This window comes from Carassius auratus, unplaced genomic scaffold, assembly GCF_003368295.1.
Source record: "Carassius auratus strain Wakin unplaced genomic scaffold, ASM336829v1 scaf_tig00215565, whole genome shotgun sequence".
In the NCBI taxonomy this organism is placed as follows: domain Eukaryota; kingdom Metazoa; phylum Chordata; class Actinopteri; order Cypriniformes; family Cyprinidae; genus Carassius; species Carassius auratus.
The window spans coordinates 1,121,312-1,139,678 of NW_020528142.1; the positions used below are offsets into that span (position 1 = coordinate 1,121,312).

At 41.1% G+C, this 18,367-nt stretch overlaps 1 protein-coding gene across 2 annotated transcripts in view; it reads left to right on the top strand.

Moving 5' to 3' along the window:
- The window catches only part of LOC113095002 (glycine receptor subunit alpha-3-like), a 60,768-nt gene that overhangs the window by 13,594 nt on the left and 28,807 nt on the right, over positions 1 to 18,367 (top strand). For both annotated transcript variants that reach the window (XM_026260602.1, XM_026260600.1), the window contains exons 2-3: positions 8,278 to 8,402; positions 9,115 to 9,182. In XM_026260602.1, the coding sequence (XP_026116387.1) occupies positions 8,278 to 8,402; positions 9,115 to 9,182 (193 nt within the window). The remainder of the gene's footprint in view (positions 1 to 8,277; positions 8,403 to 9,114; positions 9,183 to 18,367) is intronic.

Sequence of the window (18,367 nt, forward strand, 5' to 3'; positions counted from 1 at the left end):
TAGCTACCAATTGTAACCTATCTTTCTCAGCTGGATTAATAAGAAACCAGATTATTTTAAAAATGTTTTTTCATATAAAGTGAGAAATGTGTTTTCTTCCTGCAATAAACAGATTACAATGTTCTGAGATCATTGGGGGGTGCTGGAAACAATGTTTTTAAAAGGGGGTGCTGAGGTGTTCTTTGGGGCATTTGTTTAAAGCACTGGCACAGATTACAGACAGAATTGAAAAGCTTTTTTGTGCGATTTTCACACATTTTGTTAATTTATAATATATTCATCTGGCTGCACACTCTCTTTATTTAAATACTTATTCATACTATTGTGTTACACAATAAAACATAAGTTTTTTGTATTAATAATAATAAAAAAAATATATAATTTACAGAACATCAGTAAAATTAAAATACTAATATGTATGGCTGTTTTAATTTCTTTGCACAGAATTTTTATTTTGGAGGAAAACAGAGGGAGACCTTAAAGCTTATCTCCTGTTGACAGCAGCTATATAAATAATTCTTATTATAAAGTTGGGAACATGGTTGTGTTGCCATGTTGCAGTTTCAGTTTTCAGTGACATATTCCTCAGTTTGGAAAATGCTGAAATCAGTTTAAAACAGAAAAATCACATCCATGTCAATTCAATTTATTTTTAAAATATTGTTATTATTAATTTTATTAGGTTTGCCTCCATGGTGAGGATGTGACTCTGAGTGAGGTATTATTGCAGCTGGCTGATGCCACTGGATTTTTATGTAGATGAATAGCAGCTGTCACAGTAATACTTATCCAATAACACTAAATGACAAACCAAAGCTTACTATTACAGAGTGAAATTGTGTATGACAGGGTGCCAACACTTTCCCGTACACATTAACTCCATTACTCATTTACATTAAAAATTACTAGCACCTAATAAGGAAAGGCACAATAACAAGTCCAGCACACCTCAGGCTGAAGCATGCCTATGAGCCAAACAACACGAGTTCTATCAGGATCTGACACGGTATACAACACTAAAATGACATTGGGCAACATTTAGAGAAGGTAAACCTCTAGAAAACAAAGGAGCCAAACTGTGTCCAGCCTCTTCGCATTAGCAGAGCAAGACAACACAGCGAACACCATGCTGACAGGACAGGTCACACCAATCCAGCAGTTTAGCTGTGGATTCACGTTAAGGGAGGCAGATGAGGGGTGGGGGAGAGGGTTGTTTGTCCCACAGCAATGACAACCCAATGAGACTGAAGCCTACAGGGGGTGACAACAAAAATGCAGCTATACTCTCCTAATACTAACTGGATGCATTTCACAGACTTGCTAGGAATAATGAGATGGAAGATATGTAGAAAATGGTTTTATAGTTATTGTGATGCATGGTGTTCTAAAGCTAAAATGAAAATCAGCAAACGTTTAAAGCAATCAGTGTGTGTGTGTGTGTGTGTGTGTGTGTTTAAAAGTTTGTCATCAGTGGTTTAAGGTTTGTTTATGTAATGACAATTTTTTTTTGATGTGTTACGATATTTACAGTAAATACATTTATTTTGTTTACATAAATGCTATTCTTTCTAATCATGATTTAATCTAAAAATAATCATGCATCATTGTTCACACACACACACACAAATAATAAAAATTATAATAATAATAAAAATGATAATATTAATAATACCACCGTTTTCAATGTTAGAATGATTTCTAAAGGAAAATACAGCTTTGCCATCGAGGGAATAATTTACATTTTAAAATATTTAAAAAAGAAAAGTTACTTTAAACTGTAATAATATTTTTACAATATTACTGTTGTTTCTACTGTTTTTTTTTTACATATGTACATATATCTAATTAAATACATATACAGTATAAATGTTTTTGTTTGTAATTAATATTCAAGTAAAGATGCTGATGCATTTGTGTTGTGTCAGTGAATAAGCATCGCACAAACAATGATAAATGTGTGTGGCAAATGAAAGCAATTACATAATTCTGCAGTAATTTGTGTAATTGAACATTATTAAAGTATTAACAAAGATAATCAATAAGCAACATACATATTTCAGATACAATCTATGTGGATAAATGTTGCGTGTGAATTTGAGCAGAGGGTGTCTGCTGGCATTTATTCTTGACTGGGACTGAATGTGAATTGAACCGTGTGTGAATTGTAAGTGCTTTTGATTAACTCAGAACTGTCACACTGTAAAGGTGAAGCTATAACTCTTCTTTCATAATGACTGAACTGTGGGCAGATGTTTTCAGTTAATTGTCTTAGCCATCCTGTTTCTATCTATCATTGATATGCTTCATCAGTCTTTCTTCAGTTCCTTTCTTCAAATATCCTTGCCTTCCGCTTCCTCTCCCAATCTCTCTGAAGTACTGCACTGTCCTTCTCTCAACTTATCTGTCATTCTGAACCTTCTTTTATCCTTTTAATGTTTTTTGTTTTTTTAACCATTATTTCAATAGTCTGTCATATTCTGATAATATGATACTGGCCATCGGGCTCATGCTTAATGAAAGTTTGAAAGAAAAGATTATCAGTGAATACAACATCCTCACACACAGTCAAATTTACACTATAAAATATTATATTAAATGTATGAAAATCTGGGGCCGCCAGCAATCTTTGAATAAGAGGATAAGAGGTATACTGGTACATCAACATAATTTAATGTACTTATTACATGTTAAGTTCTAAAATACAGGCACCAATATGCCATGCTATAATGGCAAAATTACTGTCACTATTTATATTGTATTTGTTTCTGGTGAATTTTTTCCAGTTGCAGCTATTTATTATTTATTTTATTATCACTATTATTTTTTTTTATTATTATTATTTATTTATTTTTGTAAATTTAAAAGTGCCAAAGTCATCTTTTAATCTTAAGATATACTGATGGACACTTTAAGTGATACAGCAGAAAGTCACATTAATACAAACAGCAATTTCTGGTTATCAAATCTGATTTGCTGAGAGCTTTTTCTAGAAGTGTGATATTCTCGTGATAACAGAACTTTCTGTTTTACAGTTTGAATTTTTTTTAATTTGAAATATATACAGTACAACAAAAGACACCACAGAGGCGGTTATGCATGTGTGTGTGTGTGAGAGAGAGAGACGGCCTGTGTGAACTCTTAGTTAACTTTAAAGTTGCTGTGAAACGGAAGTTGAGATTGTCTTTTATTTCTCTTCTGTGACATCTATCTGAATGAAACGGCATCTAAAATGAGAGGGCGGGACTTGATTTTGTCCATCTGGAATTGATTGTATCGTTTGTAGTTGGGGCATTGCGTTACTAATAGTAATGTTTTGGTAATATCCTGATATCCTTTCAGTTATTAAAGGTAGTGTACACCCCATGGCTTGCGTCAGTACTGGTCAATGCATTTATTTCTATAAAGTGAAGCATCAGCTTCAGTTTTTCCCTCTATTATTTATCCCAGCGTTTAGCTACACTCTTGTGCCATAGCTCGTGACCAGAAGAGAAGATGAGTCGTTTCGAGGGGTAGGGGAGATTGATTAATGTTTTTTATTAAAGATTGCGAGGGCACATGAATATTAAAAAAATAATGAAGTGCATGGATACATTATTTATAATAAACACTACAGTATTCCTTAAAAAAAAGATTGATTTCATGTTGACTTTAACCATATGCTATTTTTGCCACTGATTTGCCAGTGCACTGAGATAGATTGCAATCTGTGTATTGGATGTCAGTATTCTCAGTTCTGCCTGCACACATGCAAATTCCTGCCATCTCCTCAATCCCCTTCGATCGGCTCCAACATGAGCATCCTCTGTGACTGTCTCGCTCTTTTGACCACCATTGATGCTTCATTGGCCTGTGGTTTCCATGGTAACTGTCTCAAGGCCTCTGTTGGTATTGGTGGGAGGGAATGTGAAGTGTCAAGGACAATATATTTAGAACTGCTGGAAACCAGTTAGACACTTGGACCCAGAGGTGACTCCTTCCAGGGGTTGCAAGAGCAAATCCATGGCTGATGGCTTTCTCTGGTAGGGATGTTCCTGCCTAGACCAGGGTTTCGGGCAGAGAGAGCGAGCGAGAAAGAGAGAGAGAGAGAATGTTGCTGGAAGCTTGGTTCTTTCTGCTGAGAAGGAGCTTGGTAATTGGAGGTTTGCAGTTTACCTAGTGCTCCTGGGAGCAAAGGTGGGATGTGCACTCTTGACTTCACAATTCTGCATAGTCAGGAAGGCCCACCACCAAGACACACAATGCTTATAGCCAGAGGCTTTTACACAGATGCAGAATTTGCTGTCAGTTTCAGAAGCAACATCAGTGTTGGTTAAGGCCATTCCACACCAAGCTGACATCAAAGAACTTGTGTAACAAAAGCCGACTCTGTTGTTGCCTGTGTCTGGGCCAAAAAGTTTGCGCTTGAACACACCGCAAACACATAGCCAGTGGCCAACTAGCATGGAGGTTCTGCAGCTGCCTGAGAGGAAATAATATCCATACCAGCAGGTGGCAGTAATCTGTATTTTTCATTCAAAACGGGAAAACCAGACTGCAGATATTCAGACTGTAAACAAAGTGATGCTAGTTTACAATTCTAAATATGAATAATGTTGGTCAGATAGTCTTCACTTTCTTCATAGCAGTCAAAAATAGTTGCTTACTGAAATTCCAAGACATTTTTAAAAGATCCTTCTGTATGTGCCCTCTTTGACTTTGTTGTCTGCTCACTTTAGTTCTTTTTCTTTTCATGCACTCGTTTGCTAAGCTGAAAAGCCAGAATGATCTCTCCCAAGGATTGCTCCAATAGTGATTTAACGTGGTCAGTTGGCTTGTCGTTTTTTATTTATTTACAGGATTTAAATAATTTAAATCAAGAAATGAAAATGTGGTCATTAATTATTCACCTTTGTGTCATTCTAAACCTGTAAGACTTGTGCATCTTTTGAACACAAATATTTTGATCCATGAGTTTTCTGACCCTGCATCGACAGCAACGCAACTACCACGTTCAAGGCCCAGAAACATAGTAAGGACATCACAAAATAGTCCATGTGACACCAGACTGACACAGAAGAATGTTTTTTAAATATATAAATTAATTTTGTGTACACAAAAAGTATTCTCTTAGCTTCATAAAATTAAGGTTGAACCATAGATTTCACATGCACTATTATAACGATGTCATTATTACCTTTCTGGCCTTGAACGTGTCAGTTGCATTACTGTCCATGCACGGTCATGAAGCTCTCATATTTCATCAAAAATATCTTAAAGCTGCGGTAGGGAACTTTTGACGCTCTAGCGGTTAATAAACAGAACTGCTTGCATCTTGCGGAAGAACATCGTAGCTGGAACTACTTCTCTCTGTTTATGTCTATGAAGAATCACAAAGGTACTGGGATACTCCGCCGCGGTGCCCCCGAAGCAATCTAAAATGGTCCGAATATAAACACTTATTATAGGTGCACCCTAGTGATTCAGGACAAGCCAAAAACACGGTTTGGAAAATGGATTCATGGTGTACTCGCTTATTATACAAATTTTTCTACATTTTGAACACAAACAATGTTACGGACCTCAGCTCTGATTGGTTATTTTTTACCAGGAGCGATGGAGTTTCTGCAAATGGCAATATGACCACTGGGAGGAGCCAGAGGGGCTTGATTTTTTTCACAGATTATCTGTCTCATATTCTACTGTCAGGACATAATGACAGGTTTTATAAATATGTAAAAAATATTTTTTTTTTTTACAAAAGTTCCCTACAGCACCTTTAATGTGTGTTCTAAGAGATGAACAAATGTTTTGCAGGTTATATATAAGATATAATATATTATATAAAAATATCAACTATTTGGTTGGGGGGGGGGGGGGGGGGTCAAATCTTTTGCCATAAAATGCCTATGCTTGTCCCCACTTGGTGTGTTATGGCCTTTAGTTTCGAATATAACCCACAACCTTGTTGAAATGTGTCACAGGCTTTCTACTCATTCCTTTTTTTATAATTAATTTCTCTACTGGGGATCAGACAAGTAAACAAACTAGATTATTAAGGCTTCAGATGGAGTGGAAAATCCATTTTTTATGAAGTGCAAATAGAAAATTGTTTAACAAAATCCAGTATACTGACCACAGATGTGGAAAGGTGTCAAAGGTGGTCTTCCTTGTTGACTGCAGACTATGATTATTCTCTGCAGTTGGCTTTAAAATAGAGATAGAGAGCAAACCATCTTCATTCTCTATGCTGCTTCAACCAAATAAACTCTAGAGCCCCCTCAAGATTAATTAATTTCTGCTTTGTTCTAAACTGGTCTAGATTTACTCAGTCTCAAAGCTTTGAAACAACAGAACTCAAAGCAATAGCAAAATGAGAAAGAGGAAACCAGCGGAGAATAACTCAGAGGAATGTCAGTGTCAACAGCAGTGAGCAAAGCTGATCTGTGCTGAGCAAAGCAGCATCTGAGTTGTGAATGCATGTGGATGGATATGTGTGTGTTTGTGTGCTCATCTCACAAGATGATTTTGTGGGATGGAGCAGCGAGTGTCAGTAATTTTGTGTCACATGCTTTTAATCCTAATCTTACTGCCTGACCTCTGACCTATGTTCATCAGAAACGTAATGAGTGCTTCAGTAGCCAGTAACAAGCATTTCTGTAGAAGCAATCTTGTCATATTACTTGATACACGACTGGCTGAAATGTCACAGATTACACTATATGAAGGCAGATCATGGTTCAATGCTCAGTTCAGCACACTGACATTACGTTAACACACTGAACAGAAGCACACTAGATGAATAAATTCATAAATGTTATATGTGTTCTATTCATTTTTTAAAGCATATTTAAAATATGTATTAATACATTTTTATTATGAATAATAATATTTTTATTATACATATGTTTTTTTTTACAATTTTCATTCACATAGATTTTTTAAATGTATTTTACCACATTGAATTTTATGATTAATATCCCCACCATAAACTAGGTATACAATGAGCAGGAAAGTGAGTAGAGAGGGAGTAGAAAGGAATATGGCTCAATGCTTTGCAACAATCGAGAAACATAATACATTTAACATTTAGGTAAGTTTTAAACAATATATTCTCGTCATTGTCATGTTCTTTCAGCACTGTGCATGAATTCAATATGGCTAAGTTTAGTTAATGATTAAAAGGGGCGTATTCTTCGCTTACCTCGCAATCTTAGAACCTTTCATAAAAATATGAAAACAAAACATCACAAGTATATCTTTGTGATTGTCTGCATTATCCTTATGCAGCAATCTATGATCAAAAATAAAGAGGTTTAAATGTTCGATGTTCCTCGTGAATATTTGTTCACATCCTTCTCCCCTTCCTAGGTGAGCATCTCACTCCTGATTAATTAAGACAAAACAAAAAAAGGAAAAAAGAAGAAATCAAGTGTTAAATCAAATGTCACATCCACAAATCCCTGAAAATATGCCTTGTGTTTTCATTAAACCAAACAGATCAATGAAGTGTCCTTCCCACATCCTCCTTAAAATAAAATTTACTGGCAAGCATTTGTAGGTAGTTTCCTTAGACCTAGCCATGGAGTATCACTGCATGCCTTATTTGAATTTCTCGTTGAGTAACATAGAAGTGCAACTGCAAAAATCCAACCTATACACAAACGCTTAACACAAAGAATAGCACATCTCAACACTAATAAACAAGACATAAATTATCCCTCATCTGCTGCTGCCAACATAACTTCCTTTTACTCCTTATCAAGAGAAATAATGCCTGACAAAATGATTGTCTTTCAGTCATTACTAAAAGGAAATATGGCAGCAAAGTTTTCCTTTGTGTATCACAATATGAAGTTTTCTCTTTGGGAGTTCAACAGCTTTACTTGCACACCAACTGTTTATGTTGCATATAGCCATGTATGATCATTAATGCAATAGGTCAGCACAGAAAAGTATATAACATGTATGACATTTCAAAATGAAGTGATATTGTGACGAAATACTACTCTAATAATATCTATGTCACTTCTGCTGGGTATTATACTAGTAGCATTAAAGACAGTAAGTCACATGCATGGGCATCTGTTTCAAATCTGAATGTACAGACCTAAATATATCTATATTCTCACTCCTAATATGTTGGAGTGAACAAAAGCTGCTTATTCTACAGCCTTGTCTAATGCCCCAAATGGAAAACCTGAATATTTGATGTCAGATGACATTAGTATTGTCTCTTACATTTGTAGATTTGCACAAATCTGCCCCCAATTTTTATCTCTCTCTTTTCTTATTCCTCAGTTTGGTAGCATCAAAAAAACCAGAAAACCCTCAAGGAGAAAAAGCATCATCACCCTCTGACTTCCTTGACAAGCTCATGGGAAGAACCTCAGGTTACGATGCCAGAATTAGGCCCAACTTTAAAGGTAGTACAAACAGGTCCTTTCTCTTTGCATTTTGCTCTATTCCTCCTTGAAGGAATACACTGTGCTTTCTTTAATGGTTATTTACCACCACTTCCTGTTTTTGATGTCTTTAAAACCTTTTGTTACAGTGATCAGTGGTGTCTATAAGATTCATATTTTATACGGTACAAAGCTAATGCAGATGTGACTCTATATTCAGTTTCATGCTATGAAATGATTATGTAATAATGCTGCACATCTCCTGGTTCCAGCTGCCTCTAGACATTTCTGCCATGACCCTGAAAACATTCATTCATTTTGCTGTTACAGAACGGCCATGAACCCAAACCATCTCAAACTATAAATCAGTCCGAGCATTTTTAAATTATTAAGCTGGCAAAGGACTTCCCCTCGGAAGCTCATTTACAGAAGCCACTTATTCATAAATATCAAGTAAAGTAACTTTTCCTCCTCCATTAATGAACCATTACGAGGCCATGCAGTATTATTCTCATTTCTCGTTTGGTCTTAAACTGATTTTGTTGTAATCTCAACAAAATAAACATTTTATTAATATCTTAATAATAATAAAAATGTGTTATATTACAGCAGACAAGTATTAACTAGCTCATGTGTACTCACACATATATAATGATGAACCGGTGAGTCTAATAGAAAGTATCTTTGCAGAGACTGTACTCTATTATGACTGATTTCACTCTTCTCTCCACAGGTCCGCCCGTGAATGTATCATGCAACATATTCATTAACAGTTTTGGCTCCATTGCAGAGACAACTATGGTATGTGTTCCTAATCCAGCAATGATGCATGTGTTTTCAAGCACAAATGCCCCACGGCAGTGTTTAACTGATATAAATCTTAGCTATTATATTAGCACTGTGTTGATTGTTTCCACGGGGAGTAATTAATGCACTAAATAGTATGTCATTAAAATTCACAGGTCAGACTTAATGGAAACAGTATATAGCACACACACAAAATTGTGTGTTTTGTATTGAGGGAGGGTTTCTGCTAGCATGCATGTCGTATTACATCTAAATCCAGATTGCAAGAAAGACTGTAGGAGACTGTTAGGAAGTCCACTGGCTGAAAGTCATAAAGGGTGCTAACTTGCTTGCGTCACTAGGCTTCTAGGAAGCCATTTTGTGAGACAAAGTTGTGAGGGTCTTAGACCCTTTGGACCCATTTAGACCACTTTCATCTTTCATGTCTGCCTTAAAGTCTGCAATTAACTTGAGCTTTCAGTATCCTAAAATGTTATTTTGTCTTCATGTTTGCTAAAAAGCAAATGCAGTAAGCTATCTGTATTAATTTCAGTTAACTGTTTAATTTAAAACAGTGATTTGTTAAAGTAGCATTCTTTTCTGAAGTCAGACATAGAACCAGTTATACAGTTACGCTGTGGATTCTTTGCTAAACTAGCCGCAATTCAAAGCAGATTTTTGCAAATAGACCTTTACAGAAAGATATGGACCCCACAAAAATGCAACAACATGTAAGGGTGTTAAATGTAAAGCCTATTCTGTGATCAGTGACTTTTGAAATGTAAGGACTTATATAGTCAGACATTCATTTATTGCCATTTATGCATCAGTATATTTAGACAGTGTCTAAACGGTCAGCTTCACACTACTCCTCATGTTAGCATGGAAATCAGCTGTTGTTTAAATTGTGATTAAATTATATACAGAAAGTGAGCAAAAATAATCACTGGAGCTGTCAGTCGTAAAGTACTGACTGCATTCTGCACCATCACCAAAACATGTTATCATCGATGATGCTGTACACAGCTCAGTGATTCTCTTCTTGACATTGTATTTGCACTGTGTTAGTTATAATGCGCATTCATCAGAGTGTAGACATTGCTGTTACTGGCTACAATGCTCAATGCTGCAACCTTTTATGCAATAAATGTTTGAAAAGAATTCCAAATGTAATACTTCTCTTAAAATAAACTAACCCATCCATTTAAACAGTGTTCAAATCAGAGGGATAAAATTACAGAACAGTTTTATTTCTAATATTTTTTTAGATTTTGATATATACACACACACACACACACACACACACACACACACACACATGTTTGTTTTTGTGAAAAGTGGGGACATCCCATAGGCGTAAAGGTTTTTATACTGTACAAACTGTATATTCTATGTCCCTTCACCAACCCTACACCTCACAGGACATTTTTACTTTCTCAAAAAAAAAAAAAAAAAACTCATCCTGTATCCTTATCAGCATTTAGAAAAATGGGGACATGGGTTATGTCCTCATAAGTCACCATCTCCTTGTAATACCTGTGTCATACCCATGTCATTATACAGAGTTGTGTCATGATATGTCACAAAAACAAAAGCACACACACACACACACACACAAACAAATTATGAATGCATGTCAGGAATAAATAAATAAATCCTTTAAAAATTTTGTTTAAAAAACATGAGCTTAATTTAAGTGTGGATTTATACATTTTGTTTACAAAATGTTTTCGAATATATAGAATGATGTGATATATATATATATATATATATAATAAAGGTTAATATCATTAAAACAAAAATTGTGCCAATTTACAACCTGGACTAACCTGGCCTTTTGCAGACAACGGTTTAAATAGTACTAATCAATTTAAATATATAGCAGTTCTTATGATATTTATATATGTTTTATATTTATTAGATTATAAAAATTTTATTTTCAATAATTTCAAGACAAATAGTTGAGAAGAACTGGACACAACAGTATGTGTTAACAACAACCCTTGGGATGAATTACATCAGGAAAAGAAAAGGGAGAATGGTTCAGATAATAGTTCATGCAGAAGAAAGCATCCCACCCTCGGATATATGGGGCTTGTGTTGCTTGTATTCGGGTAGCCATATCTTGAAATCTCCAGGCAATCAGTGATCAAGTGAGAGGCAGAAAGCAGTTATTGTTCTTACTTGTGCAGTTCACCCCTACAGGGATCTTGTTTGTCCATTATATGCCACCACGGCTGAATTTAAAAAGGCGTCTGGTGTGCTTAGCAATGGAACACTGTGCATGTTGCGAATTATTTATTTATTTTTCTTTTTGATGTTTGATCACTTTTACTCTGCAGACAGCCAAACAAACACTCATTTGGGACTACACCCCATTTCCACCCAGAACTACACATAGAAAGAAGGAGATGTGCTTTTAGCTTATCTACACAAGTGTCCCAACATAAATGTCTGTGAACATAAATGCTCATCACACACACACACACACTCACTGAGAGTGCCTTGTCGCCTTCATCCCTCAGCTTGCTCTGAATAAGTTATGCGCTGTGAGATGGCACACTCACTCTGAAGTAATTATGTCTGAAGAGACTGTGCTTTAGCCAAAGCTTTTTCCTCACTCTGAGTGGACTTCTGTTCATAAATATTCCTTCCTTTAAGCAGGGTACAAGTCTCTTGTCATTTACTCAAATCAACCACTGTTCACTGATCCAGGGTACAGATGGGCTTTGAGAAATAATTTCTCCATGTGATACACTTCATTGGCATGACACAATTTTTTGGTCAGGATTCATTAAGCTATTGAAAAATTTATTTTAAAAGCAAAGTCAAGTCACTTTTTTATATAGCACTTTTAGCAATTCAGATTGTGACAAAGCAACTGAACAGCATTAAATAGCAAAATAATGTGTCAATAAGCAAAAAGGCAGTTCATCATTCAATTCAGTGATGTCATCACCTAGCTGAGTTCAGTTTAAATAGGATATGTGCAATCAAGTCGACAATATTGCTGGTAATTAAGTGTCCCCAAGTAAGCAAGCCAGAGGCGACAGCAGCAAAGAACCAAAATTCCATCCGTGACAGAATGGAAAAAAAGCTCAAGCTCAGTTGGGGGGCCAGTTCTCCTCTGGCCAGATGAAACCAGCCGTTCAATTCCAGGCTGCAGCAAAGTCAGATTGTGCAGAAGAATCATCTGTTTCCTGTGGTCTTGTCCATGTGGCTGTCTAGAAGACAAGGTCTTGATTGTGGATCTGTTTCTGGGGCTCATAGTTTCCCTGGTCCCTGCTGACATTCAAGGCTGTAGAGGTCCTCTCAAGGTGCTGATCCACCATCTGATCTGTATACAGACTGGTTCTGGTGGCTACGGTGACCTCAGAACAAGAGAGAGAAAACAGACTAATGTCACAGGCCGGAGCGGACCACAGGTGTCGTGAGTCACGCCCCTTCCTGGTTTCCACCTCGAGGAGGTCCCAAGAACACCCCAATGACCAGACACACGAGAAAACCAGGAAGGGGCGTGACTCACGACACCTGTGGTCCGCTCCGACCTGTGACAGATTTTTGGCGTAGTCGGCAGGGTTCCACCTCGGGTTGAGCGACCAAGGTCCCCCAATGGCCGACCACGAGTTGCCAGAGGCCCTCCCCCGAGTCGTGCCAGTGTTCATGGGGAACCCCTGGATCCAGAAGTATGGCGGAACTGAGTCTGAGGTACGATTAGCTGAATGGAAAGCTCAGATTGAATACTTGGCCGGGATTCAAGGGTTGAGTGCGGCACAGCAGCTGCTATTTGTTCTAAATTCTCTAGAGGGGGAAGCACGGCGGGAAGTCCAGGCCGACCCAGAGGCCGTCCGAGCCACCGCTCAAACCGTCTTCCAGTTCTTGATGGAACAATATGGTGATACCACCCCAGTAGCTGTCCTTAGATCCCAGTTCTTTAACTGTAAACAAGGCCCCCGACAACCTATCAGAGAATTTGCACTGCGACTACGAGAGCAGTTCACGAGGCTACAAGGACGCCAAGATCATGGTCTCGGGGATGGAGAGACCTTGCTGAGAGACCAATTTCTGCTGGGGTTGAGAGAAGGCCCAGTACATCAGAGCCTGGGAGTGCAGTTCCGAAGAGACCCGGAGCTTACATTCGAGGACCTGAAGAAGGAGGCGGTGGCCCTGGAGATCGATCAGGCCGAAGTAAAAGATCCCCCTGTGTGTGCGGCCGTAAGTGGTACTGCAACGGCTGTTCCAGCAGCAGCCGACTGGAAACAGGCCCTGAAAACGGAGCTCCTCAAGGAAGTCCGTGAACAAATAACAGAGTTATCTAAAACCCTTTTGGAGGAACTGCGGCTCGGCACTTCGAGGCAAGAGGAAGGGCCGACCCCCCGAGGCCGTGTGTATTCAGAGGGTGGCCAAGACCTAGGAAGGCGGTCTAGCCGACCTGACCACCCTCGATTTGAGTGGGATGAACAGGGGCGACCGATTTGTAACCGTTGCGGAAAACCTGGCCACTACAGTCGACAGTGTGGTCCCCGAAGAGGCTCGGAGGGGGGTTTTTAGGTCGACCGGCCACAGTGGGTCGTGTGGTCGGGACCCCCTTAGTTGACCCATCCATAGAAGCTGGCTCGAAGGACAAGATGATTGGGCATAGCCCTGTAGTGGAGGTCCAAGTGTGTGGCATCAAGGTGCAATGTCTCGTTGACACTGGATCGCAAGTCACCCTATTTTCTGATAGTCTGTCACAAGAGCTGTTTGGGAAACAGAATGTGCAAGGCACAGAGGCCCCCTGGCTTACCCTGAAGGGAGCAAATGGGTTAGACATCCCCTATATTGGCTACAGATTAGCGGATTTGGAAATTCACGGAATTGTTGTGCCCCAGAAAGGAGTGATCATCGTCCAAGACCACTGCTTGGGAACTCATAGAGCCCTCCTAGGTATGAATGTCCTCTCGGAGTGTTGGGAGGAATTATTTCGGGTTAAGCCTGTTCAGAAAATACCACCTGCAGAACGACAAGAATGGGAACGTGTTGTGGCTGATTGTCGCCGGATACAGATGACCGGGGTCCGGAGGGACCGGGAAGAGACTGGTCGAGTAGCTTGTCGCTACGCACTGTCCATACCGGCCCGGAGTGAGGCCATAGTATGGGTAAGGGTCCCCCAACAAGAACACGGGCCAGAAGGCTGGGTACTGGTAGAGCCCCATTTGGATTGTCAAAGTGTGGAAGTGGCCCGAGGACTGGCGGTGATCCGACGAGGACGAGTTCCGGTCAAGGTACGAAACAAGAAGCCCTGTGCCATACATCTACACAAACACCAGAGTTTGGTAAGAGTAACAATGGTGGAGCCCCATCAAGTGCGAGAAGAAAGGGACGTTAGCTTCCGCCAGGTATGCCCTACAGGGGTTGAAGTGGGCCTGACTCAAATAGACTCGCCCTCCAGGAGGGATGGGGAAGAGGTGCCCCGGCCATCTATCGGGTGAATCCCTACGAGGAGAGGAATTGGAGCAGACTCAGACACGTAAACTACAGGAACTTCTAAGGAAGTGGCAGCACGTCTTCTCTGCCCATGATGAGGATTATGGATGCACGAATATAGTGAAACATCGGATCCCCACGGGGGAAGCTGGACTCAGTCGCGAGAGATATCGCCCGATACCACCTACTTTATATACTGAGGTTCGGACTCTGCTGCAAGGTATGCTCGACCAGGGGATCGTTCGAGAAAGCAGCAGCCCGTGGGTGGCACCTATTGTACTGGTGCAGAAGAAGACAGGGGCTTGGAGGTTTTGTGTCGACTACCGGAAACTGAACCAAGTGACTAAGAAGGATGCCTTTCCATTACCCAGAATTGAAGACTCACTCGCCATCTTGACAAAATCAGCTTGGTATTCCACGTTGGATTTGGCCAGTGGATATTGGCAGGTACAGGTGGATGAGGCAGACCGGGAGAAGACCGCTTTCACGACCCCGTTTGGTCTTTTTGAATGGGACCGGATGCCCTTCGGCCTTTGTAACGCCCCAGCCATGTTCCAGCAGCTCATGCAACGGTGTTTGGAAGGTCAGTTGATGGAGTCCACACTTGTATATCTTGATGATGTGATTGTCTATTCCCCAGACTTTGAATCCCATCTGCAACATCTGGAGCAGGTCTTTCAGGCAATGGAGAGGTATGGGTTGAAGCTCCAACCAGACAAGTGCCACCTGCTGCGGAGAGAGGTCAAGTTTTTGGGCCACTGTGTGAGTGCCGCGGGGGTTTCTGTGGACCCGGAAAAGGTATCAGCAGTACGAGGATGGGGTCCCCCAAAGACAGTGAGGCAAGTGAGATCATTCTTGGGTTTTGTAGGATACTATCGACGGTTTATTAAAGATTTTTCTAAGATCGCAAAGCCCTTGAATCAGCTGCTGTCTGGGACGGGACGCCCTCGAGGCCACGGGTCCCCTGCCATTACGTGGAGTCCTGAGTGTGAGGCTGCCTTTCAACAGCTGAAGCAGGAGCTGTTGCAAGCTCCAATTTTAGCCTACGCGGACTTCACTAAACCCTTCGTTCTTTATACAGATGCCAGCAACCTCGGCTTGGGGGCTGTGCTAGCCCAACGGCAGGAGGGAGTGGAACGGGTCATTGCATATGCTAGTCGGAGTCTTCATCCCGCTGAGAGGAATGATACCAGTTATAGTTCCTTTAAACTGGAGTTGTTGGCGTTGAAGTGGGCACTCAGCGAGAAATTCAAAGATTACCTCTGGGGCGCTCAGGTGACAGTGATCACCAATAACAACCCGCTTGTGCACCTACAGACAGCAAAACTGGGGGCTGTGGAGCAGCAGTGGGTGGCCCAGCTAGCGAACTATCCCCCAAGTTGGGATAGGACGGAAGTTGCTGGGGCAGTGGATGAAGCTCAAGTTGAGAGATGGAGTACTATGCAGAATCATCAGAGATCCGGGGCTAGATGAGGAGATCTGCCAGATTGTGGTAACAGAAAAGCAGGTTCGGGCTTTGTTAGTGGCTTACCACGACCAACTGGGGCATCAAGGACAGGAGAAAACGGTGTCCCTTCTGCGCCGACACTTCTACTGGCCAGGATTAGAGGCATCAGTGCGTGCTTTTATCCAGGCCTGTCCCTGATGTACTCTATTTAAATCAAGGCAAGAGGCCAGAGCACCGATGGTCCCCATAAACGCAAAAGCCCCTCTCCACATTGTAGCTGTGGACTTCTTGACGCTGAGCCGACCCATGGACCGTTACCAGAACATTCTTGTGGTCACTGATTTGTTCACGAAGTACGCTTGGGCTGTTCCTACCTCAGATCAGACGGCTAATACCACTGCCACGGCCTTGTGGAGGGCTGTCTTTCAGCCGTTCGGATGCCCCGAGTTCCTGCATTCGGACCAAGGACCCAACTTTGAGTCTCGAGTGATAAAGGAACTGTGCCAACTGTATGGGTGTACGAAGACTCACACTACTTCCTACCATCCCCAGGGTAACGGGGGGCACGAGAGGTTTAATCAGACCCTGTTGGGCCTACTGGGCACATTGGACCGGGATCACCAGAACGAGTGGGTGAGTGCCTTGCCAAATTTAATCCAGGCATAAAATAACAGCGTACACAGTACTACGGGGTATGCCCCTACTTATTTAATGTTTGGCAGACATGTGCGGATGCCAACAGATCTGATGTTGGGGACAGCAGTTACCTTGAGGTCTTTTATTCCAGCCGTTTCGGCGAGTGAGTTGGAGTGTTTGGGCGAGTGCAACAGGAAGAAGGCAGGGGATATTGCTGGCTGGGCGAAGACGGAGACAAGGATTCGGCAGAAACAGAAACTGGGCTGAGTATATTGAGATGTCTACTTGACTGTGAAATACTTTATGGACATGTGTAACAAACTTTGAGTGGTTGGAAACAGGAAGACTCACTGGAAGTACCGCCGCAGGAGGCCCCTTTGACGGGTTATGTGACAGCTGGAGGAGTATCCAAGAGCTGGGAAGCAGAGGGGAAAAGAGGCCTCGTGTTAATAACGGTGTGAGTACCCTAAACCATCGTACAGCAACAATTCCTTTAGAGCCTTCTTGTGAGTTTGTGGCATAGTAATTGTGCGGCCCCACTGTGGAGGAGGATTGTGGGTGAGCCGGGACCAGTGAGCGAGAGCAAATATTTGGGGTGTCGTGGCGGTGACGCTTTAAAGGAATATTCGTTGCATCAGTCCTCTACGATTTCCAGGACGAGTCTTGAGTCAGATGGGGTTGTGACCCTAAATTCACCAAGAGTGTGTGGAGTGCAGTGGGTGAGTCTCTGTCTGTTGCTGTGAGTTTATGCACTGGAAAATTGCAGTGTGGTGCTGTATTTGTGTCGTCAACAACCATCTCAAATTATATGCCGTCGACGACACCTTACCTTTCTTCTCTACGTGGCAGTGGTGAGAAACAATTTCAAGTAAAAACAGTGTGGATGTAGTGGAAGTACTATCGTTGAGGAGTTGGTTGCTGTAGGAGGAAATCAGCTGTGTGTGTGTGTATATTCTGCTGTGGAGTTCTTTAAAGGTTCGCCCCTGTCTTGACCTTTTGCCCTGTTGGTTGGGAGAAAGAGGAGGAAAGCGTTCGACTCCCCAGTGTAACACGCCCCGGAGGAAACGACTTGCCTGTGTGTGTGATACCAGCGGAGGCAGTGTTCGGCCCGGCGCAGCAGCAGCTGCCTATTCACATTTCTATCAGCAGTTGGTTGAATCCTCAGAAAAGGAACGCCTGACGTCTTTTCCTCAAGTGTCTGTGAGTTACATTCTCTTCCCGTTTCCCTGCAGATTCACCGTAAGCCTTATGCCCGAAGCTAAAGCTAGTATATTGTGTTGTACACCCGCCTGTATGCCCAAGTGAAGCCCCAGTTACCTTGATGTACTTACCTTATGCCCGAAGCTAAAGCTAGCATATTGTGTTGTACACCCGCCTGTATGCCCAAGTGAAGCCTCAGTTACCTTTGATGTACTTACCTTATGCCCGAAGCTAAAGCTAGCATATTGTGTTGTACACCCGCCTGTATGCCCAAGTGAAGCCCCAGTTACCTTGATGTACTTGCCTTATGCCCAAAGCTAAAGCTAGCATATTGTGTTGTACACCCGCCTGTATGCCCAAGGGAAGCCCCAGTTACCTTTGATGTACTTACCTTATGCCCAAAGTTAAAGCCAGCATATTGTGTTGTACACTCGCCTATATGCCAAGAGAA